This window comes from Sinohyriopsis cumingii, chromosome 9 (genome assembly GCF_028554795.1).
Source record: "Sinohyriopsis cumingii isolate HCF-2022 chromosome 9, ASM2855479v2, whole genome shotgun sequence".
NCBI lineage: Eukaryota > Metazoa > Mollusca > Bivalvia > Unionida > Unionidae > Sinohyriopsis > Sinohyriopsis cumingii.
Genome location: NC_142969.1, coordinates 116,627,815 through 116,653,206, shown reverse-complemented (window position 1 = coordinate 116,653,206; position 25,392 = coordinate 116,627,815). Strand labels below are relative to the sequence as shown.

Here is a 25,392-nt window from a genome sequence, read left to right as displayed (position 1 = left end):
GGTAGCTGAAGACCTTTTGATACTGTTGAACCTCCTGACATACTTACAAAGTCTGTGAAGATTTGATCTTTGAGGTAGCTGAAGACCTTTTGATACTGTTGAACCTCCTGACATACTTACAAAGTCTGTGAAGATTTGATCTTTGAGGTAGCTGAAGACCTTCTGGTACTGTTGAACCTCCTGACATACTTACAAAGTCTGTGAAGATTTGATCTTTGAGGTAGTTGAAGACCTTTTGATACTGTTGAACCTCCTGACATACTTACAAAGTCTGTGAAGATTTGATCTTTGAGGTAGCTGAAGACCTTCTGGTACTGTTGAACCTCCTGACATACTTACAAAGTCTGTGAAGATTTGATCTTTGAGGTAGTTGAAGACCTTTTGATACTGTTGAACCTCCTGACATACTTACAAAGTCTGTGAAGATTTGATCTTTGAGGTAGCTGAAGACCTTCTGGTACTGTTGAACCTCCTGACATACTTACAAAGTCTGTGAAGATTTGATCTTTGAGGTAGTTGAAGACCTTTTGATACTGTTGAACCTCCTGACATACTCTCTTTTCCATATAGAAGTCATCTAGATCAGCAACAAAACTTTCTTGACAGCTCAAGTTCTCCTGCAAAACAAGAGACCCACATTACTAGAGAGTGGTCAATGGTAATTTTCAAATTTTCCAATTTCAATTTATCTTCTTTGTTCTTTCATTGTTGCCTTATCAAATACACATTAAAGATACCCAAGTGGATCTGAGATCACTCACCTGGTTCACATGAATCTTCAGGCAGTTTGGCTGATAATTTTAGTTGGAAGGTATTTTTCTCCTGGTGCTATGAGAGTCAAATGGTTGCTAGGGGGTCTTAAAAAGCTCAACCTATGTTAGTTATGCATGTTCATCTTACTGTATATACTTGCTTATGAGAAGAGTCCAACTGCAAACTGCACAGACCCAGATCTGCTGTTGCATAATGTGCCAGCAGATTTAGGTCTGTGTAGTCAGTTAGGAGTAATCAGTACAACAAACAACAGAGACCCTGATCTGCAGGTGCATTATGCTATGTCCAATAAGGATCTTTCTTGCTGACAGTTTGACTCGGCTTATAAGTAAGTATATACAGTAGCTCAGTATGTCCTTAGTTATATTGATTATGGGGAGTTTAAAGATAAGGTTCTATCACATCAATTTTAACCAAATAAAAAGCCACAAAAAAAATTTACATGAGTACCATGAATAGCACTTTTTAAACCTGCCCTGTTTTTAATAATATGTGAGTCTTTCAAAGTAACTGGTTGCAAAAGGTATGTAGTGTTAAATTCAACTTAACATGCAGAAATACATTTTATTTAAGGGTTACAGTTGCCTTGAAATTTTGATGTCACCCCAAAAGCAATACCTTTCTTCTCCCAAGGATATACTATTCAATAAAATTTGGTGAAAGAAGATGCATAGAACACAGATTATCAAGCGGAAATTTGTCTTACTATTTTTGGGTTGCTGTTACCTTGACCTTTAAGTGTTTTGCCCCAATCTCCTTTTCAACAGCAACCCATCCACAAAATTTAGCATGGATATGCTGTTTGTAATTCAACCCATTTTGCAAACCTATTTCCCTTGCTTGTGTCCTATTGACCTTGACAACTCCAAAATTAATAGATGCTTACCCCAGATGCAAGCAATTCATTAAGACTGGTGATCATATATGTACTGGAACTCAAGCTAAGTTACTTTGACCTTTCCAAATACAAAAATAGCTTCTTAATTATCCCAGCACAAGCTGTCCATAAAGTTTAATGGAGGTACATGTTAAAAAATCTGTATAATGTGTGAAAAGCAAAACAGGTATGCAAAAGAGAGATAAACTGATGGACAGCTGACTGCACAATCTTGTAACATGATATGCTCTGGCTAATGGCATGAATATACTGATAATTTTTCGGGATGTCAGTACTGTAAGTTTAACATCAACAAACCAGAGCTGCAATGTGCATGGCAGGGCGTCAAACAGCAGAATTTGTGCCAAGAAACCAAAATTACAATAGTTGTCCATCAGGGGACATAACTCCCCAGCATGATGATGCTGGATGCTGAAAATCAACTCATTTAAGGTCTCCTCAACATAAAGATGAATGATAAATTTACTCATTTAAGGTCTCATCAACATAAAGATGAATGATAAATGTACTCATTTAAGGTCTCATCAACATAAAGATCAATGATAAATTTACTCATTTAAGGTCTCCTCAATATAAAGTTGAATGATAAATTTACTCATTGAAGGTCTCCTCAACATAAAGATGAATGATAAATTTACTCATTTAAAGTCTCATCAACATAAAGATGAATGATAATTTACTCATTTAAGGTCTCCTCAATATAAAGATGAATGATAAATTTACTCATTTAAGGTCTCATCAACATAATGATGAATGATAAATTTACTCATTTAAGGTTTCCTCAATATAAAGATGAATAATAAATTTACTCATTTAAGGTCTCATCAACATAATGATGAATGATAAATTCACTCATTTAAGGTCTCCTCAATATAAAGATGAATGATAAATTTACTCATTTAATGTCTCATCAACATAAAGATCAATGATAAATTTACTCATTTAAGGCCTCCTCAATATAAAGTTGAATGATAAATTTACTCACTGAAGGTCTCCTCAACATAAAGATGAATGATAAATTTACTCATTTAAGGTCTCATCAACATAAAGATGAACGATAAATTTACTCATTTAAGGTCTCCTCAATATAAAGATGAATGATAAATTTACTCATTTAAGGTCTCATCAACATAATGATGAATGATAAATTTACTCATTTAAGGTTTCCTCAATATAAAGATGAATAATAAATTTACTCATTTAAGGTCTCATCAACATAATGATGAATGATAAATTCACTCATTTAAGGTCTCCTCAATATAAAGATGAATGATAAATTTACTCATTTAAAGTCTCATCAACATAAAGATGAATGATAAATTTACTCATTTAAGGTCTCATCAACATAATGATGAATGATAATTTTCCTCATTTAAGGTCTCAACATAAAGATGAATGATAAATTGAATCTGCTTGAGAGAGATATGTTCTGCAAGTTTTATATTTTGTTAATGCACCAAAGCACATATATATGCACCTTTCTTTAGTGTTTATAAGTACATCATTCTTCTCTTATATAACTGTCACTGACTTTCAAGTCCTAACCTAGCCATGGGGATTTTGTGTGCTCCAATAAGCACTAAGTTTGTGGACTCTGGTTTGTCAAAGATTATTCTGATCCATGTCAATAAAGTAAACTCTTAATTTCATCTTCTGGTATGTTTGGAAATAAAGACACTTGTTGACGATGATTAATTACTTGGATTTCTTTAAAAGCACAATCAATCGACCAAAAATCTAGAACCAATAAGTGGTGTTTACCATCTTTTATTTACATGATAATTGCATTAAATTAATAAATATTTATTGACTCGGTAAATAATTAAAATCCTTTTAAAAAATCAGCTGGTCGAAGACTGTTTTGATACATGTTGCCAGATTCAGGGTGACTAGGTGATAATTGTTAAGTAAATGGATAAAATGAGTGTTGGCATTTCCTTCAGTTGTGATTATAAATAAATCATTACACAAAATCTAGCTTTTATGATTGTGGATGTAGTTCAAGAGATGAGCCAGAAATGTATAAGGGCAAAGAAATTGTGAAGTTTCCACAAACCTAATGAACCTTTTTCAGAGATAGATAGTTGCTTAATTTGTCAGTTCAAGATCTACTACATGTACCTAAACATCATCAAAATTCTTTCTCCGTAACCTTTAACTTAGGTTTTAATTTGCTTTTTAAATTAGATGTGCATTCAAACCCTTACTTTTCTTTGAATCTATGTATCTACATGTACTATATACGTTTATCATTTAATGATCAACATATGGTTTTAAGGTGCAAACAAAGAGAAAAAGAAAGAGATGTTCTTTATTATATTTCTTTTCTACATTCCAGATTTATTTTATCTAATGTTTGAACTTTTAGTGGTGACATTATGATGCTATATTTTAAAGCAAGCTCAAATCTCCCAAGGGCAATTAAAATTTTCCAGTCAGACTGCCCTGGGCAAGCTCATTATTATAAAATTTGTAAAGCTCTGCAGGGTGCATAACTCCTGTAAATTAAGTTGTGGAAAGCTTGAAATGGAATTCAATTTACTTTTCATCAGTACAAATAATTTAATCCATGCTAAATCTGGTTTACACAATATAAAATAAATGGAATGGTGGACAGGTGGACCATATGAACCTCAAGCTGGACTGACTGATAGGTGAATAGCACATATGATATTAAAGTATACGAAAAACTAATAGAGAGATAATGTCAACTCTTTAATTAACTATTTAGCATTATAAAACAGTACACAGTATATATCTTTGGCATTCCTTGGGTCTCACCCTTCACTGCATGAGGTTAGTAGTGGTAAGATGGTAGAGAAGCATGCAGTAACTATGAGGCAGAATTGCCAGTCTGACTGATGTCAGGGCCAAATGCCCTATCTATGAGGCAGATTGCCAGTATGACTGATGTCAGGGCCAAATGCCCTACTATGAGGCAGATTGCCAGTATGACTGATGTCCAGGCAGAATTGCCGATGTTTTGAGGTGGACTTGCCAGTATGACTGACTGACATTACTGTTAAGGCAAAAGTGCCGCTGTATTGAGGCAGAGTTGCCACTACTTGTTATGTCTGTAAGTCGAGTGGATTGGGGACAGAATGCCCAAACTGAAAACCAGCAGACCTTGGTTTAGCTTATTGTCTCTGCGGTTTAAATCAACATAACAAATATGGCTGACTTTCAACAAAACCTGGTAAAATTCTGTTGCTGAAAACCAAAGTCAGGAGGACAAGCAACAAAGGGCCATAACTCCTAAAAATGATGTTGCTGAAGGCTAGAAATTGCATATTAAATTTGACTGAAATTGAACAAACCCTAGAAATGTTTGTGCTGTTGCAATAAATAACACGCAAACAGACAATATATCACCATAAATCATGTAAATTATGTTGTAGCATGCTTGAAATTGAATTAATTCAGGGACACATGAATATCAAGCCATATAAGATCAATTACTGGTTAGGACTGTTCCATTTAAACATACATGGTACCCAGGGAATGCAGTTTTTAAAAAATATATGCCAGGGTACTTTAATTTCATACAGTTCATATTAAAATGATAAGATAATTCTAATTACATCTATGGGCGACTACCTCTCATCAAAAGTGCCTTCAATGGGTTCCAGGTATGTTTTACTGGAACAGCCTTTAAGTTACCCTTGTGGAAACCAAAGATAGGAGGACATGTGGCAAAACTCCAGTCAATGGTGATGCTGAATGCTATAACTCAAGCTTATTTAAAGGCTCATCAATATAACGCTTCATTTGGTTGAAGTTCAACAATTATTGTGAAAGTTAAGCCAAGGAAACCAAATACAGGGAACAAGCAATCAGGGGGCCATAACTCCTTCAACGTCTTATTCATATAAAAGCTGCATACCAAATTTGGTTCAATTCCCCCAAAATTCCAAATAAAAATATCATGCTGAAACTAAATTATTGAGGGCCAGCCAGATGGATGAATGGATATGATTATTATAGGCAGGGTTATTACACTTTCTGAAACAAAAATTTACTCTTTTCCTAGATGAACTTAATCTTGTCAAGGTTCACTTATGACCATTACTGAATGGAATTTAAAAAACATTTTGGCTAAAAAAACATGCATTTTTTAAAATCAAAAGATGTTTTATTTTGTGACTCTCCTTTAAAATAAAAATAAGATATAGACATCACAAGAAACAAGTGTAACCACTGAAATTCATAAAGGTCTGCTTTTAACCCATTTTAATTTACAGAATAAAAATTTAAACTTTACTCTAATTTACTGCACATTTTCAGATGATTTTTTTTACATGTTTGAAAAGGATTATTTTGCATTTTAACAAGAAGCCCTTAAAAATGATGTACCTCTATATGATCCATACAGTAAATGTATCTCAAATGACTGAAGACTTCCGCAACCTCATAAAATGCTGGTAAGAACCTGATAAATTCAACTCATGATCAGTTCAATTAGGTCTCAATTACTTATTTTTCTGTGTAATCTTGTGGTAGCTGAAAATTCCTTGTTTCATCAATAATTCCAAAATTCATGGGCTTTTACCATAATTACTTTCTTTCACAAAATGTTCTACATTTTGGAAGCATTTGGAAAAATGAATAAAATGTACAATGAATCAGTGACATTTTATGGGTAGACACTGTGTACTTTAGAAATCCTACATGTATCTAACACTGCCATCCCAAAATTCACACATAAGATTATTTTGCACATCACACAAACTTTCAGGCATTTAGTAAAAAAAAAGACCACTAGCTTGAGGCTACTAAAGTTTAATGGACTAATACCATGCTTTTGAAAGTCCTCATGGTTCTTTATAACAATGCCATTTAATAATGCTCCATTATCATGGAAATGAATTTAAGAGTGTTTTCTAAGTTTCTAAAATGTAAGTGAATAGTTTTCTGATTCTGCTACAGTAATAACTCAATTACTAACAAGAATCACCTGCACTGTCACTGCAATGGTGGCAAATGTCATCTTGTGGGGACTAGTACTAAATTCAGATGGAAAAGCCATTTTTCAAAAACCTAATAGCACTTTTGACTACCATATTCATGTTAAATTCAAGCACTGCACTTGATCTCACCTGTACTTGATCAATGTATGCCTGGACATCCTTAATGAATATTTTGACAGTTTTTTCTAACGTTCGGAACTTGGACTCTTCTTTTTCGAAGTTTTCATCTCTGGTCTGATCAACTATTCCAAGATTAGCAGAAAAGCGTTCACGGAAGCGATTGGATTTCTTTTTAATGGAATGGAGACTTAATTTGGCCAGTTTGTCACCTAAAGAGGCATCACTTTCTTTCTTGTATTTAAATACTGAAAAGAAGAGATAATTCTCTTAACATAAATAGGGATACACAAAAATAAATTGCAAGATTATACAAATATTCTATAAAAAGAACAAGCTGTAAAAATATTCAAATATTCTTAAAGATGAATAAATGCAAAACCTTTTCACATCTTTATTGACTATGTATGCTGCTTGATGATGATGCATATGAAAAATATTGTTCACTTTCCTCCCATGTTCAGTCTAAATGACAACATTTGAGTATATACGAGATCAGGCTGAAACAGGCAGTCATGAGTTTATGCTAAGCAGCTGAGATATTGCACTGCATCCCCTGAGTTATTTAACAAGGAGCATAAGTGAGCTTCAAATTGCTCACCCAGCAGACCTAACAGTCAAATGCAAGAGCAGTTAGGCAATAAATCTGTGTCAGTTGGATGCTTTGTGTTGAAATTTATTCCATATCTTAACTGCATATGCTATAAAAGCAAATGTTTCAAGGTTTTTTTCTACTTTTTTGTATCTTTGTCAGCACTATTTGTACAATACTGAATGTCTCTTAAGCAATGCCTCTTTGTGCCAAACAGTTTATTTTTTGATAAAGTTGTGCATATTTCTTTTTCTACTTTTAGCAATGGCAACCATATTTGATGGTGCAAACAACATCATTTATATAAATCTGAAAAGGATTTTGAGCTAGGAAATTTTCTGCACAAAATGACCAATATCTGTAAAGTTGCTGTTTTGAAGTTATTAAAAGTTTTCTATTTTTAGTAACATTAGCCATATCTGGTGGCAAAGTGGCATCATTTTCATAAAAACTTAAAAAGCTCTTCATACCAGAAATGCATTCTGATAAAAGTTGTTTTAAGGATGTTTACTGGCAACTGAAGACATATCTGATGTCAAATTAGTGCCATTGGCAGTACGTGAATTTGAGAAAATTATGTTTCTGTTATAATACTTACCTTATCACAAATACATTAGGAATATAAGCTTCATTATCTCACAAATCAAGTGAGTATACATGGTATCTGAACGATCTTTATGCCAGAACTGCCAAATTTCATAAACAGTGGCCCAGTGGTATTTAAAATGAATCTTACAATAGCAATTGTTGATGGATACACAATGCATGAAGGACATATAGCAATATTTTAAGCCACAAAAGCCAATTCAGCTAAAAACTGACTTCCAAGATCAACAACAACATTAATTACAGAACAAGAAAGAAACAGTCTTTGGTTGTCATAAATAAAAATAAACTAATTGTATGGAATCCAGTTTACCAAGATCTTTTCTGCGTTTGTACTCATTAATGGCAGTAGCCACATCCGTCATGGCATTTATAGCGCTGAGCAATTCTATCTTGTCAAGATGATTTTCCTCTGTGACCTAAAAGAACAGAAAAAAAGTTAAGTACTGTAAATCTTCATTTTTTCAAGAAAATTACTTGAGATAAATTACTTCCCCTGTTTTAATAGTTTAAAAATGTTAATAATGGCAGTGACTGACACTCTACTGGGTGAAAAGAATTTCTGGGAAATCAAGATAAGACCATTTTTTCCTTTAAACTGCGGAGTCTTGAAACAACGTCTGATATACTTCAGCATTAACAAGACTTTCAAATTAGCTGCTGTTGTGTTATGTATTGGCTGTCAGATTGGCACCATTTTCATTTAGGACAAAACAGACATCAACAGCAGAAGTCTTTTGGTCAAAACCCCATGTTGTATTCATAACAACAATGATACGATTTTCACAACAGACACCATGGCAGCCACACTGGATGTTAATTTAAGAGTAACAAAACACTGTTGTGATCCCCTTCTTTTATGGCTGCCCCCCCCCCCCCCCCCCCCCCAGCAGCCACCTCCTCTACAGGGCTAGTTTTTTTAAGCTCAGACAAGTTTGTGTACAAATGTACCTCTCATGGGCACCATCCTTCTCATCTGGCACGTGGCCAGTATTTTAGGCCAAAAAAGTCAATTTAACCCTTCACAAATGTTACATTTTATTTTAATATGTGTCCAGAACCAATATTTAATTCATACAGTAAGGTAAGTAATCCAATTATCTCCAACAATGTTTGTTTCCCAATGTCAGGTTTTCGTTAATGAAAGAAGTGTTGGCTAAAGTAGATTATAAACTGTACCGCTATGGCTATTATTATATCATTATCTATAAATGCTGAAATGGCTTCAACATGTTGTGATAGAGTTTTGACCTTTAAACAGCTGTTGAGTTCTTCTCTTTGAAGATTATGACCAGATATAATTGTCAGGATCATAACATATTTAACATAGGCTAAATATACCTTTTGTGGATTCACACAAAGAGTAATTAACTTTTAACAAAACAGGGTACCAAAGACCAAAAAATCACATGACAGTTGGTGGTGTATCATTTCCTTTATAAACAAGGCATTTTGTCTTGCTCTACAAACATTTTGTCTGCATGATTAAATTGTGGTACTGTAAAATTAACAGCATTGGAATAAATCGACACAAAATTTTAACATGTCATCATGTAAATGGAAAATTATTATCTAAGAAGAAAAAAAAAAGTTGTTTAACACAATGACAATGGGGAGAGTTCAAGAGTTCTTGCATAAAAGAAGAATATTCTGCAGCAGTCAAAAAATGGAGTAAATGTCAAGAGAATGATTTTAAATACCAACTGATGTTTGTACCAAGATTTAAATGATGTTTTAGAATGGTTTTGCAGTGTACATGCCAACAATACCCTAACTGCATTTCACACTTAAGAATCATGAATTATTAATGTATATTCACTTGAAATAAGTCTCTTCTTAATACAAGAACCTTTTAAAAATTAATGTTACTTTTAAGTGAAGATATTATTGCTTTGAAGTTACATGTATGTTTCTTACTACATACACACAGACTTTTCAAAGATATAGTCCCTCTCTAGAAAGACCACCCATCTTATATGGCCACTTTCCTGGTGCAGAAGGGTGTCTACATAAGAGGGGGACCAGACCACTGTATAAGATGTCTTTTATGGAAAACCCCATGATGATATATTACCATTCATTCATTCAAAGGTAGTGATAAAGATTCTCCAGCTGGCCACTAAGGCAGCCATATTATACATCAGATCAGCACTATTTTCATTGAGGACCGAGTAGATATCGTACAAATCATTTTGGTGAAAACCTGATGACTTTTCGTTCTGGAGGATTAGTGATTTTCTAGATGCCTGCTCTGATGACCGTATTAGATTTCAGACCAGGATCATTTAGGAAAATGTAGACATTGTAAGAAGTCTTTTAGTCAAAACCTCATGCTGAATTGACCATCCATTCATGAGGAGCGATAACAAGATTTTCTAGATATTCCATGTTCATTTAAGATCAACTTGACATCATAAGAAGTCTTTTGGTGAAAAAGCCACATCGATATAACTTTCTATTCAGGAACTGTGATAAGATAATCTTCATGATGGTGGCCATATTGGACTCCAGATCTGCACCATTTTTAATTAGACTAACTAGACTTCATAAGAAGTCTTTTAGTGAAATTTGACCAGCCATGTAGAAGAAGTAGTGATAACAAGATTTTCAAGATGGCTGCTGTAGTGGCCATTTTTTATTTCATATCAGCATTATTTTCATTTAGACTAATTAGACATCCAAAAAAGTCTTTCAGTGAAAACTTGATGTTGATATGACCATCCATTTACGTGGAGTAGTGATAAGACTTTCAAGATGGCATTTATGTGGCTATACTGGAAGTCAAATTGGCACCATTCTCATTTAGGACAAATTTAATATTTAGAAATCTTCTTTTGAAAACCTGATGTTGATCTGACCATCCATTCAGGAGGAGTAGCAATAACAAGATTTTCAAAATGGCTGCTAAGGAGCGACTAAAATCAGACATCAAATTGACTAAATGTTTCTTAATATTCTGTTACAATCATAAAAATGTCTATTTATGAATAAAACAATTGTTTAAATCTATGAAGATGATGTTCTTGTACATGAGTTATAAAATATTTACACAATTTTCATTTTTTTAAGTGAATACACATCATTTGAGTTAACAGTAAAGTATGCTTCAGTATACCTGAAAATATTTTATACAAAATGGAAGCAGTTACATGTGTGAAATTTTGAGTACAAATTATATAGATAACAAAATCAATTAACTTCTGAATAGTGAATTCACAATGAGTTGAAATTAGAATTTTGGACTGCTTATTCACTCTGCAGTCTTTGCAATCATGTGCAGTCACACTGGTAATCCCAATGCATGTTAATGGAATTATTTTCTCCATTTTTCATTAAAGTTACAATCCACGATTACTCTGTTGTGTTCTGCTTCTTTCTCTTTCTTGGCATACAATTCTGAGTGCACGCTTTTTTTATTTGGAGACCATTTTCTAGCCTGACAAGCATCAACGTTAGTTTGTCTGGACAACTTGTTGCTAAGCTCTATGGAGAGTGTGTGTGTGTGTGATTTGGATTTTTAACGTAGCTTTAACAGTTTTTAAGTCATATCGCTACAATGTCCACAGTGTGGCAGTTTACAGTGATGCCTAGCACTGAGGCATCATGTCACAGATATGTAGCATGATGTCCCACCCAGTCACATTATCCTGACACCAGGCTGACCAGTCCTAACACTAACCTCTTAATGCTGAGCGCCAAGTGAGGCAGCTGTTAGTACCAATTTTGTAAGTCTTTGGTATGACTCGGCCAGGGATCGAACCCACGGCCTCCTGCATCTGAGGCAGACCTAAACTCTATGGAAATTGCGTGAGAGCCCATGAGATATGGGGAAGCTTCTCCATCATAACAATGCCTATGCTCAAAGTATACACGATGCCATCCCTCATCCTTTGCATCGGCAACTGAATAAATCCTGATCGCATTATGTGCATCCTTTAAGTAAAAAAAATGCCCTGCAATAAAATGTGTGCGTCAGATATCTCCAACATGCATCTATGACAATCAAATGTGTGTTTTGGGAAATACTGAAGTTTGTGGTGTGAAGCAAGCATTAGATATATAAAAAACATAAATAATTATGATTCACAGTATACAGTTGAAGTCCAATAACTCAAAACGTCAACATCACATAAAGGACTTGTTTATTTTCAGCAATCATCACTTGTCTCACACCCTAAAAACAACCAACCCTTGAACAACAATGTTCAGTTTAAGACACTCTTAGGTTTTTAAATTCTACTTTGTACGGGAAACAGATGAATACTGAAATCATTTACTAACCTTGATGAGTTCATTGAGCAATAAAGGATACTTGAGAATTCTTTGCACTGGTTTGATCAGCAGTGCCTCCAAGTCAAACACAACACTTTTTTCTCTCATCTTGTCTAGCTGCTTGTCGAAGAAGGCCTTATTCTGATCATTTTCCATATACTGGAAGAAAACAAAGATTTTAAAATAAAACTTGCTTTAAAATTTTCATCTGTGAAGACCGTCCATATTCCATTTATTCTGCACATATCTGGATATGAAGAAAGGGCAGTAAAGGAATGGGATTTTGAATAAAAGCAGATCTGTAACACTAATACATCTTGATAAGGCCAAACAAACAAAAATTGTGTTTCCAGTCAGCTGACCATCTGTTTCTCATTGCCAACCCACTTTTTTCCCTATTGGCTCAAAAAATAAACTAAACAAAAAGACCCCACAAAAATCACAATAATATAAGTATTGTTTTAAAATAATGAATCATCTACTTTAATTTTAAAACCAGTGCAATATGAAACACACCTTTTTTTTTCCTGGCCTAATAGGAACACTGTACAGTCTTGAAATTGGTTGTTTAGTTGAATCTAATGGTACTTTTAGTATACAATTAACTTTATTATGCCAAAGAAATAGGAGATAAATAGTATGGTCTTGAAGCATAAAGCTACAAACTACAAGCTGCTGTGAGCAATGGATGCATCACAAAGGTCCCCACTCTCTATAATGTGTTTGAATGATCCTAAAACATACGTACTTATGCTGAAAATTCAGATATTGAAGAAGACTGGACATAAGGGATCATAACTGATGAGAGGGAATGTTGGAAACTCATGAATATAAAGGTGCACAACAATTTTGGCAGATATGAAATATTTCTTTTCAAAGTTATGAATGTGAAAGGCAAAGTTAGAATGATGGGCAATCAAGGCATTACTATTATAAATAAAAATTTGAGATTAAACTCATTCAAGGTTTATCACTACTAAATTTCATGCCAAATCTGGTTGAAATACAACAAAGCTTAGCTAAGAACGTCACGGAAACCAAAGTCAGGATGATGGCCAATCAGACGGCATAGCAGTAGTGGAACACGGAAATCAAACTCATTCAAGGCCCAATCCTACTGACACTACATGCCAAAATTTGATGAAATCAAACAAATTTGGTGATGTTAATTTGTAGAAACCAAAGTCAGAAGAACATGCAATCAGGGCCCATAACTCTTATAAACATGACCAAAATCCATATAGGGCACAAGAAAGTTTACGAAACATGTTCATACCAAACAGATGTCGGGCACAAGAAAGTCTATGACACAATGTTCATACCAAACTGCATAAAAATATGTTCAATGGTTCTTGATTTATGCCAGTTATAAGCAACATTACATGTGAAAAAATTGTAATAATTGTCAAAGGTTATAACGCTATCCAAAATGATATTGATAGGACAAAACGTATAAATGTTACATTTAGGTCATGATAATGTGCACACTAATTGCATTAGAAAATGCTGAATGGTTCCTAATTTATGCTGGTTACAAGAATCTGTTGCAGTGAAGATTAATCTATTTTCATGAAAATGATAATACCATCAAAATTTAATCTGAAAATATGAAAACATCTAAACGACACATCTACATGCAACTAGAAATTCTCCTACCATATGGCAACCAATCATGTGTAAAGGTTTCAGTCATTTTAAAAAAGGGTGATATCTATCGGGTTCCAACTTCTTGATGCAGAAGCCCAAATAAATACAAGATTATCCTTATTTAATAATGTTGTATACTATTTAATAATGTTGTATACTATTCAATGATGTTGTATACTACTTAATAATGGTGCATACTATTTAATGATGCTGTATACTATTTAATAATGTTGTATACTATTTAATAATGTTGTATACTATTTAATAATGTTGTATACTACTTAATGATGCTGTATACTATTTAATAATGGTGTATACTATTTGATGATGTATACTATTTAATAATGTTGTATACTATTTAATGATGTTGTATACTATTTAATAAAGTTGTATACTATTTAATCATTTTGCAAGGTAATGCCAGTGTTGGACTATGATGTATAATATTTATTACATGACAATAAGATCCTATTACAACACTCAGTATAAGAACATTTATTATAACATGGTTGTCATTATATGACAACTACGGTCATGGATCCCATTTCATTAAGTGGTGATACAATGATATATATCATATACTTCATGACAATGTGGGCTCACTTAGTCCTGGATCCCATTTCACTCAATGGTGGCACAGTGATATGTGACATATATTTCATGACAATGTGGGCTCACTTGGCCATGGGTCCCATTTCATTCAATGGTGGCACAGTGATATGTGACATAGCTTTCATGAAAATGTGGGCTCACTTGGCCATGGGTCACATTTCTTTCAATGGTGGCACAGTGACATGTGACATATATTTCATGACAATGTGGGCTCACTTGGCCATGGGTCACATTTCACTCAATAGTGGCACAGTGATATATGACATATATTTAATGACAATGTGGGCTCACTTGGCCATGGGTCACATTTCATTCAATGGTGTCACAATGATATGTGACATATTTCATGACAATGTGGGCTCACTTGGCCATGGGTCACATTTCATTCAATGGTGACACAGTGATATGTGATATATATTTCACGACAATGTGAGCTCACTTGGCCATGGGTCACATTTCATTCAATAGTGTCAGTGATATGTGATATATTTCATGACAACGTGGGCTCACTTGGCCATGGGTCACATTTCATTCAATGGTGACACAGTGATATGTGACATATGTTTCAAGACAATGTGGGCTCACTTGGCCATGGGTCACATTTCATTCAATGTTGACTCAGAGATATGTGACATATTTCATGACAATGTGGGCTCACTTGGTCATTGGTCACATTTCATTCGGTGGTGACACAGTGATATGTGACATATTTCATGACAATGTGGGCTCACTTGGCCATGGGTCACATTTCATTCAATGGTGGCACAGTGATATGTGACATATATTTCATGACAATGTGGGCTCACTTGGTCATGGGTCACATTTCATTCAATGGTGACACAGTGATATGTGACATATATTTCATGACAATGTGGGCTCACTTGGCCATGGGTCACATTTCATTCAATGTTGACACAGAGATATGTGACATATTTCATGACAATGTGAGCTCACTTGGTCATTGGTCCCATTTCATTCAGTGGTGACAGTGATATGTGACATATTTCATGACAATGTGGGCTCACTTGGCCATGGGTCACATTTCATTCAATGGTGGCACAGTGCTATGTGACATACATTTCATGACATGTGGGCTCACTTGGTCATGGGTCCCATTTCATTCAATGGTGGCACAATGATATGTGACATATATTTCATGACAATTTGGGCTCACTTGGTCATGGGTCCCATTTCATTCAATGGTGGCACAATGATATGTGACATATATTTCATGACAATATGGGCTCACTTGGTCATGGGTCCCATTTCATTCAGTGGTGGCACAGTGATATGTGACATATTTCATGATAATGTGGGCTCACTTGGCCATGGGTCCCATTTCATTAAGTGGTGATACCATGTGTCATATATTTCATGACAATATGGGCTCACTAGGTCATGGGCTGGATTTCATTAATTGGTGGTACAATGATGTGTCATATATTTCACGATAATGTGGTCTCACAATAATGTGGTCTACTCCATGGCTACGATGGTTAGTATCATAACGTGAGAGTGCTGTACATATCAACATAACACAATAAGACTCATCATTATAAAGGAAGTCTGAAAGTTGCAATAACCTTCTCTATAAGTTCTATAACTTCATCATGGTTTCTGCAGTATGGGGCATATACCAGCTTCATGTCTTCCGCCATCACAATAAAGCATGGGCCTGAAATAAACAGCAAATGATCCAGTCACAATTTTAAGTGCAAAGGTTAAACACAAACGATGACTTGATATCTTTAAACAGACTTTCAAAACATAGCAAGAAAATTTTTTTTATATTCAGCTAGGATTTCATGGATACTGAAAGGTATTAATAGAAAAAGCACTGGCAGAACCTTTTTATCAACATACAAAAAAATACAAGCCAAAATTAGCTGAATCAGGATTCAAGACTGTATTACCCATCTTATTAATGCAAGATGATTACAACTTTTGAACACATGACAACAGTACAAACCACTGACAAAACCAACATGCTCATTTTTCTCCCAATGATTAATTTTAAAGTGAATTTGTGGTGGATTTCTTAAGTTACATGTTTAGGCTTGAATAAACAGCAACACAAAAAAGAGTGAAAACAACAAGCTTTGAAAAATTTAACAAATTATTTATTTCCCTGGAAAAATACTGTAAAAATGAAAAAAAATATAAGAACTTACGGTTTTAAGAATCAAATCTAAAAATAATCCAAGAATAATCCACGAATAAAATTTAAGAAGTCCTAATATTGAAATGTTCTAATGAATTCAAGTTCGAGTCTGGATGAAGAATCCAAGATGGAAGGCGATGATGTATGCTGATTCCTGTACTGTTTTTAAGTCTACAGTTCCTTGTAGAAACAAGAAATATCTCTCCGGTTTTGGAAATCCGAATAATTTTTGTTTAGAAATGTCTTTGTTCAAGAATTCTGTATGAGCACTCAAAAATATTTCCAGAAAATGAATTTGAGTCTGAATAATTTGAATAAAAATTAAAATGTAATTCCCAAAATGACACAACAAAAGAAACACCTTACGTCCCAGTGTTTAGAAGCTGGGCTGATATTATTTCTCTAAAACAATGGTCTAAAACTTGAATTTTACACAAAACAGATGCCCAGACAAGGGTCACAGGATCATGTTTACATATAAAAAAATCATGAAGCCTATGTATGTCCTTGATAAAAACCAATCATTTTACTCCAAGAATAAAAGTTGTTTACATCACTAAGAATTATTTAGAAGTCGAGGGTCACGTATTAAACACAGCCTGGATCTCAACCTTATTATTCCCACAATAAAAATTAATTTAAAAAAACTTGTTGATGTGACTGTTACTAATTTTGAGTGTCAGCCTTATGTGTTTATAAAAATGAACATTCAAGGTCAAACTATTTTCTGGAAAAGTATCAAGTTCCTAATAAACAAAACTACATTATTATGACATATAATGAAATTAAAAAATAAAATGATTTTAAAACTTACAAACAATTAAATCAAATATAAATTAAGACAAATATACATGATGTCATTATTACACAAAATCCACAAATTCAATTCAAAACCTAATATTTATGGTGGTAGACCCTCAAACAAAATATTGAGCAAAATAAATAGAACAATTTCTTTCTGTATTTTAACAACCATGAAGGTAATTTATACATAAAAGTGAAGAACTTCATTAAAATAAGCTATATGTTGACAATTATTCTCAATGCAGTTATTATTGAGTATTCAACCACTTAAACAAGACACACACACACACACAACCACTTAAACACCACACCCACACACTCACTAACGATGTAAATCCTTTAATTTTTCAACAGTCCCTTGACAAGGTTTTGAGTAGCTAGGCATGTTATGGTATTAATTCTGATAATGAGCAAACCCACAGCTCATGAATGTGGTAATAGTGCTATAACTGATGATTATAAATCAACACAGTATAAAACTGTGGAGACTGAAGAAGATACTGATGGATCTATTAAGAGGACCATCGTTGGTTGTGCTGAAAAAGCTTAACTTTAAAAGATACATATACACCTCTCCCTTGATAACTTGCACACAGTGGGATCCAAAAACAGAGACCATGGCATAGGTGATGGTATGAGTTACTAAGGGACCGTTGAAAAATTAAAGGATCGACATCGATAGTGAGTGGGTGGGTGTGGTGTTAACGTGGTTGTGTGTGTGTGTGTGTGTGATTTGAACTTTTAATGTAGCTTTAACAGTTTTTCAGTCATATCGCTGTGATGTCTGCAGTGTGGCAGTTTACAGTGATGTCTAGCACTGGGGCATCATGCCACAGACATGTAGCACAATGTCCCACCTAGTCACATTATCCTGACACCAGGCCGATCAGTCCTAACACTAACCTCTTAATGCTGACCACCTAGCAAGGCAGCTGTTAGTACCATTTTTATAAGACTTTGGTATAACTCTACCAGGGTTTGAACCCACGACCGCCCACATTTGAGGTAGATGCTCTAACCACTAGGCCGCTGAAGTGGTCTTGTTTAAGTGGTTTAATATTCATTAACAATAACTGCATTGAGAATAATTGTCAATATTTAGCTTATTTTAATGAAGTCCTTCACTTTAATCTATAAATTACCTTCATCATCAATATATCTGATCTCTGAAAATTCATTTAAAACATTATTCCATGTGGTTTAAACACACGTCACATATGTACCAGCAAAAAAAATTGTGTATTACATCACTGCTTTTTGTATGTGAATGTGAATACAGTGTAGTGTTACTATAGATTTAGTATAAAACAAGATTATTTTTTTTGAAGTGACGTATTTAGGGAAACAACAATTTAAAAACTAAAATATTGTTATCACTATATTAGTAAATTCTAATGCTGTGACTTTAAGTTATCATGAAATTTCTGCTCCAACTGAGCAAAACTCTGAGAGCCAGTTCAGGAATTTTATCTTCGCTGTAAACTTTGAAGCTTACTTCTCGTTACGAACCCTATCGGTGAATTTAAGCTTTTTTGTGCACCTAGTACACTGTTTGCTTCGCTCCTTGCTATCACTGATCACATTTATGGATGAGCATGATAAACTACTAATTCACCATTTTCACTCAATATTATTTCACTGGTATTTATTTCTTAATGTAGTCACCAGAAGGTTTTCCCGACATTTTACTTGATCAATCCTTTCACCATATATTATTTTTAGTGAACTGAGAATTGTTTTGTTTAAAAATATTTTAACAAAATACACGACTTTTATTAAAAGTTACAAATTTCATGATTCTGAATAAAATTTCTGTCCATAAAGGTTTCATTTTACCGATTCTGATCAAAATGATTTCACATTCTGCAAGTAGGGGCCTATTTTGGGGGTAGCTCTTATAAATAAACTACCAATGCATTGTAAGTTATCCAGGTGTGCTATAACGAGGAAGTAGCATCTTTGCAGGTCATGCTATAACGAGGCAGTAGCATCTTTGCAGGTCGTGGAAGATTCAGGGTAGTTAAGAAACTTATTTGAGAACATGGTTTTTTATTGTTGGATCAACATGTGCATTGATTGTAATCCGATTCTGGTTAAATTACTGCAACTAGAAAAACACACAACATCGCCATTACCATTACTATGTATTCAGTTCCTCTAGCGCTAGAAAAAAGATCAGCTTTATGTGTACAATACAATCAAATATTTTACACTCTAAAATACTATCTCAATGTTATTAATAACTGCTGAAAAAAGGCAGAATATTTTTTGTTTAAATTCACGAAGTTTGTCTGATAAAATTAAAGTACTGAATGTAAAATTAAAACAAAATTCATAACAGCAACTGTCTGCACCGTTTATGTTATTTAAATTCATGGACAAGTCATACATTCTGCATGACAAGTTATTTTTCAAAAGTTGCATGTTTGGGAGAAGTGGATCAAAGGATATATCTGCTCAGACCTGATTATCTAAAATATATAAAATTTAATTTACCTAGAAAATCAACATTATTAATTGCAATAGCTCTTTTGTGCACATGATAGTTATTCAGTAAATACACTATCTAATCTAAAATAATATTTCTGTACAGCATTCACTGCAAACATCTGTACAGGACAATTACCAATCATTTGTTGAGTGAAGTCTTTCCCATTGACAGCATCTTCCAATTTGGTCAAGAGTTTCTGAGAAACATCAGCCACTTCTTCAATATTCCCAAACAAGGACTCTGTGTCGATTTCTGTTAGCTGAAAAAAATGCAACTATACATGAGATATCTGTCTTCAACGTGACAGCGCAGTCCATGTCTATAACATTGTAGTATTGAAGCTATGCAAATGTATGCTGGGCCATCTCAATAAGTATGAAAATTCTTAATAAAAATAATGTGACAATATAAAATGTGTGTGTGTGTGTGTGTACACATACCAACATGCATACAGGGTAGAATATCTACAGATGGAGTACCTAAGGGCTGCATCCATGCCAACTGAAAATTTAGGGAATGGAGGAAGCCCTTCTCCATTGGGAAAAAAATGAGGGCGATTTTCTAAATATAGGGGAGATTTAATTAAGAAAAAAACTGTTGGGCTTGAAATCTAATGCATGACATTTGTTTGTGTACTTGATGTCTTGGCATGATTTTTTTAAAAAAGTCATCATAAATTCTGTAAAAGCCATCATGAATTCTGTAATTGCACACTGCAGAATAGACCCTGCTTAGGGTCCTAAAATTGTAGCATGAGAGATCTGTAGTTTAAGCCAATGATGTGTAATATAATTATATTCATACACACACAGACAGACAGACAGACAGACAGACACACACACACACTGATCTGTTATTTAGCCCCATGCTAAAAAAATTGGAATCTGGCTTGAACAGTTTACAATACTTGTAGCACAAATGGCATGTCAAATTCTGGCACCTTGCCCCCACCCTATCCTTTCTTGTTTGATATTTATTGTAATATTTTGTAAATATACACACACATACAGACAGACAGACAAATGTGAATTGGTTTTCTGATTGCTTAACAAATACATACTGTAAGAATGATAGTTACAATAAAAATGTAAATGTACAAAACTAACAATCAATGCTGCCAAAATGGCTGTCATTGTGACAGTATGATTAAACGTAATTTTTCTTGCTGATAATGGTTAAATCTCATCTACAAACCTTATTCATATAAATAGATGGTGAGCTGCACATAATAGTAAGTAAACTTCCACGACTACCAGATTTAACAGATTTCATTAAAAGTGGACCTCAAAAACAGGTTAGACAATCTAAAACTGACGACTTCTGACTGCTGGACAGGTTTGCCATAATGGGCAAACCTGGACATAGTTTTCACCAATATAGTACATGCATCACAGACTTAAGAAAATCTACATTTCCATGGTGGAAATTAATCAGTCCACAATGTTGTCGATCACCAACCAGACAAGTTTAAAGGACACTGTTTATAATATAATAATCGAGAGATTAAATTGTGAAAAGTAGGAGTCTGGACTGTTATTTAACCTACAAGTCTATATTGACTGTAACAGTTTGATGCATGTAAAAATATGCTACAGCACAAGGGAAAGTTCTGAATAACAGAATTTCAAGAGCCTATTTTTTATTCATCAGGTCTTAGAGTTTATCAAACTGAAGCTGTAATCTGTGTTTGGATTAGACAAGCAGTTATACAGGAACCGAGTGGAACATATAAAATGTTTGTAGCTTTATTGTATAATAGTTTCAAATCTTTATTAGGCGAGCCATGAGAGCTCAGTCTATAGTACAATACAGGGATCATGGGTTCAATACTTGCTTTAGTGAGCCTTCGTTGGATGCCTCTATGTTCTTGTGAAAGCCATGAGCGCCTATTTTCTTTGAATGATATTGGCAATATTGTTTTAAATGTGCCTTTAATAATTCACCACAAAAAACATACATAATTTCAACATTTTCCATCCAACTTTCACTAAGTTCTGAAAAATTCTCTTTTAATAACATTTTCTTTCCAGAAAGCAAAAGTGGATTTTTAATAAACAGTTATACTATTAATTAATTGGCCATCTTGTTTTATGAATAGTGTACATTAGACACAATGTAAATGAAGTTTAAACACACAATGTTGCTCTGAACACTAATGTCCCACCACGGTGTCTGAATGAAAAATGACCTAAATGCAAAACTTACCCAAGATGTGACAGATGGACTGACAAAGAGACAGTCTAGGATAACACTGTAAGTCCCATTGATATCAAGACTGGACATAAAACTCAATGTAGCATGGCACTGAGCATGTCACAAAAGACCTTGACTGAATGACACACATACACAGAGCAGTTATACATAATTTAAACCAAACTCACTTTTTCTGCCATGGGTCCAATAAAGGTATCAATTGTTAATTGCAATGAAGCAAGAAAATCTTTTTCTGTCTGCAGTATCTCTTCAATGACTTTTTCCCTCTTGTCTTTTCTTTTCTGCCTTTCTTCCAGTTGACGCTTTCTATCTTCTTCCTGTCTCTTTTCCTCTTCCTGCCTAAATGCCTCTGCAGCCTTCTCCCGTGCAATCTTATCCTGCTCTGCAGGGCACATCTTATGCAAGTTTTCTGATGAAAATTAAAATAAAAAAAATTCGGTCTTAAGTGAAAATATATACGGTGTAAACTGTTAAGAATACAAAGGTTCTGAGTAATCAGTCTACCTGAATAATCAGTGTCTTGCATGTAGACATTATAATGACACTGCTTTAAGCGTATGCAGGCAAGACAGGAATCCCTAGCACAGCAGGGTACAAACTTTAGACATATTGTAAGCTTCATGATCATTAGTAATTTCCCATACTCGGAGAATAAATTTCTTCAGAGTTTGAAATTTTTGCCATGAAAATTAAAACAGTATATCACATATAAATACAAACATGCATATCAATATTTTGTCTGTCTACCTCAAGCGCTTCTTACTTACTTCTACATGTGTCAACAGGTGGACAAAGTTGGCCCAACATTGCCCACTTGGCTGACATCTTCAAGGCAGCCAAATTCAAGGGCAGTTTTGTAAGAAATACTGGTCATAGTTCGTTCTGTACAGCATCGGAATTATACCCATGTCTGTAGCTCAGTGAATTTTCAGGTTAGTGTCATAAAATGTAGCTAAAAGTAACTAATTTGTTTCATGCACAAAGTATTTCAACACCGTGTTTGAATCAACATAGAGTGTAACACATCTCATTAAATACAAGCTAAAACAGGGTGGTCTGTTTTACATTAAAAAAATTGTTGCCACCATGACCTGTAGAAGATTGGAGTTGTTTAATCAACAATGACCAGCATTCCTATTTGGCTATATTGTGCCATATTGTAGTAGCCTCCCTTTGATTTTGAAGCATTATCAAAAATGGATGAACGGATGGATTCCATATACACATACCAGTCCTTGTCAGCATGTATCAAATGAATTGTGTTGCATTGTATGTCAATATGAATTATGTTTAAATCATTCATGTACAAAAAAGAATTAGGTAGTTTTTAACTACATTTTGAGATGGTGACATGAAAATTCAATTAGAAACAGATGTGGATATCATTCATGATGCTGTGCAGAATGAACTATAGAATGATGCTTTCTGGCATTTAACAGCTTTTTTAAATAAATCTGGGGTAAGGCAGGTAAGGCAGGACCAGCATTATGCAAACCTGAAAAACCTTATGCCAGGATGCTTTCTGTCAAATTAGTGGAAATTAGTTATATTAGTAACAATGTAAATATTGAATCAGCATCTTCTGTGTGAAATTAAAACAATTAGATGCCAGGATGCTTGTTAAATTCAGTTAATTCCATGAAGCTGTCTTGGAAAAGTTTTAAGTTTTGTTTGGCATATATAGTAAAGTGGTCAAATATGATGGCAGCTCAGTGTCATGTGTACTCTATATTTTGCAAGTATGTTTTCTTGAACAGCAGTGTTCAAGAGGCAGTGATTTTTCTTCTATTTTTAGTAACAGCTGACATATATGTCGTATATAATAATAATACTAATAATAATAATGAAGACTTTGTATAGTGTCTGATCTTTAGAGGCTCTAAGCGCTTTACAACATCAGACAACACCTATAACATAAAAACACATATATAATGAGATTATTACAAAAAACAAACACCATGAAATTAGAAAACATAAAAAACATGCTGAAAATATTTAAGGCAGGAAACATTATTAGGTCTTTAAGTTTGTTCTTGCAGTCAAAATAAGTGAGTTTTAAGAGCACTCTTGAATGGGATCACTATGGCTTTGTGTCCAAGTTCAGTTGGCAATTCATTCCATGTTGCTGGGCCCTGGTATGCAAAAGAACGCTGTCCATATGACTTTGCTTTTGTAGTAGGAATAATGAGTATACGATTGTCAGAAATGGAGTGTAAGTATCTTGCTGGTTTGTACACATGGGTGAGGTCGGATAGGTATGTTAGACTGGAGTCCGTCAGTGAAATGTAGCACAGAGAACAAATTTTGTGTTTGATATATGACAGCAGATTGGCATTCTTTGTATAAAACTGAAATGTCTTTCAAGCCAGGATGCTTTCTTTCAAAATTAGTTAAATTCTATTAAGCTGAATTGCATGGCAGAAGGGTGGTTATTGAGAAAAGTTGTAAATGCTCTTTAATATTTAACAAGTGGTCTAGTACCAGATGTATCAAATAAAAGTTGGCATTCTCTTTAATGGATAATTGATTTGTGTATTGTGTTTAGTACCTATCAAATAAAAGTCAGCATTCTCTTTAATGGATAATTGATTTGTGTATTGCGTTTAGTACCTATCAAATAAAACATGAGTCAGCATTCTCTTTAATGGATAATTGATTTGTGTATTGTGTTTAGTACCTATCAAATAAAACATGAGTTGGCATTCTCTATAATGGATAATTGATTTGTATATTGTGTTTAGTACCTATCAAATAGGTCGGTGGTTCTTTCTGGGGATTTCCCGGTTTCTTCCTCCACCATTAATACTGGCCGCCATGTATAGCCTATCGCGTGCTGAAAAATGGCGTTAAACCCTACAACAACAACAACAACAACAACCTATCAAATAAAACATGAGTCGGCATTCTCTTTAATGGATAATTGATTTGTGTATTGTGTTTAGTACCTATAAAAAAAACATGAGTCGGCATTCTCCTTTATGGATAATTGATCTATGTATTGTGTTTAGTACCTATCAAATAAAACATGAGTTGGCATTCTCTTTAATGGATAATTGATTTGTGTATTGTGTTTAGTACCTATAAAATAAAACATGAGTCGGCATTCTCCTTTATGGATAATTGATCTATGTATTGTGTTTAGAACCTATAAAATAAAACATGAGTCGGCATTCTCTTTAATGGAAAATTGATTTGTGTATTGCACTGGGTACCTAACAAAATCCTGTACTTGACAAG

General features: G+C 34.1%; 1 protein-coding gene across 2 annotated transcripts in view; it reads right to left on the bottom strand.

The window, feature by feature from the left end:
- Positions 1-25,392, bottom strand: part of LOC149792524 (dynamin-binding protein-like) — a 115,965-nt gene that overhangs the window by 32,229 nt on the left and 58,344 nt on the right. For both annotated transcript variants that reach the window (XM_089971150.1, XM_089971151.1), the window contains exons 6-12: positions 22,323-22,564; positions 20,077-20,200; positions 16,069-16,160; positions 12,236-12,385; positions 8,268-8,373; positions 6,769-7,004; positions 486-617 (exon numbers count right to left, since the gene is read on the bottom strand). In XM_089971150.1, coding sequence (XP_089827276.1) covers positions 486-617; positions 6,769-7,004; positions 8,268-8,373; positions 12,236-12,385; positions 16,069-16,160; positions 20,077-20,200; positions 22,323-22,564 — 1,082 coding nt within the window. The remainder of the gene's footprint in view (positions 1-485; positions 618-6,768; positions 7,005-8,267; positions 8,374-12,235; positions 12,386-16,068; positions 16,161-20,076; positions 20,201-22,322; positions 22,565-25,392) is intronic.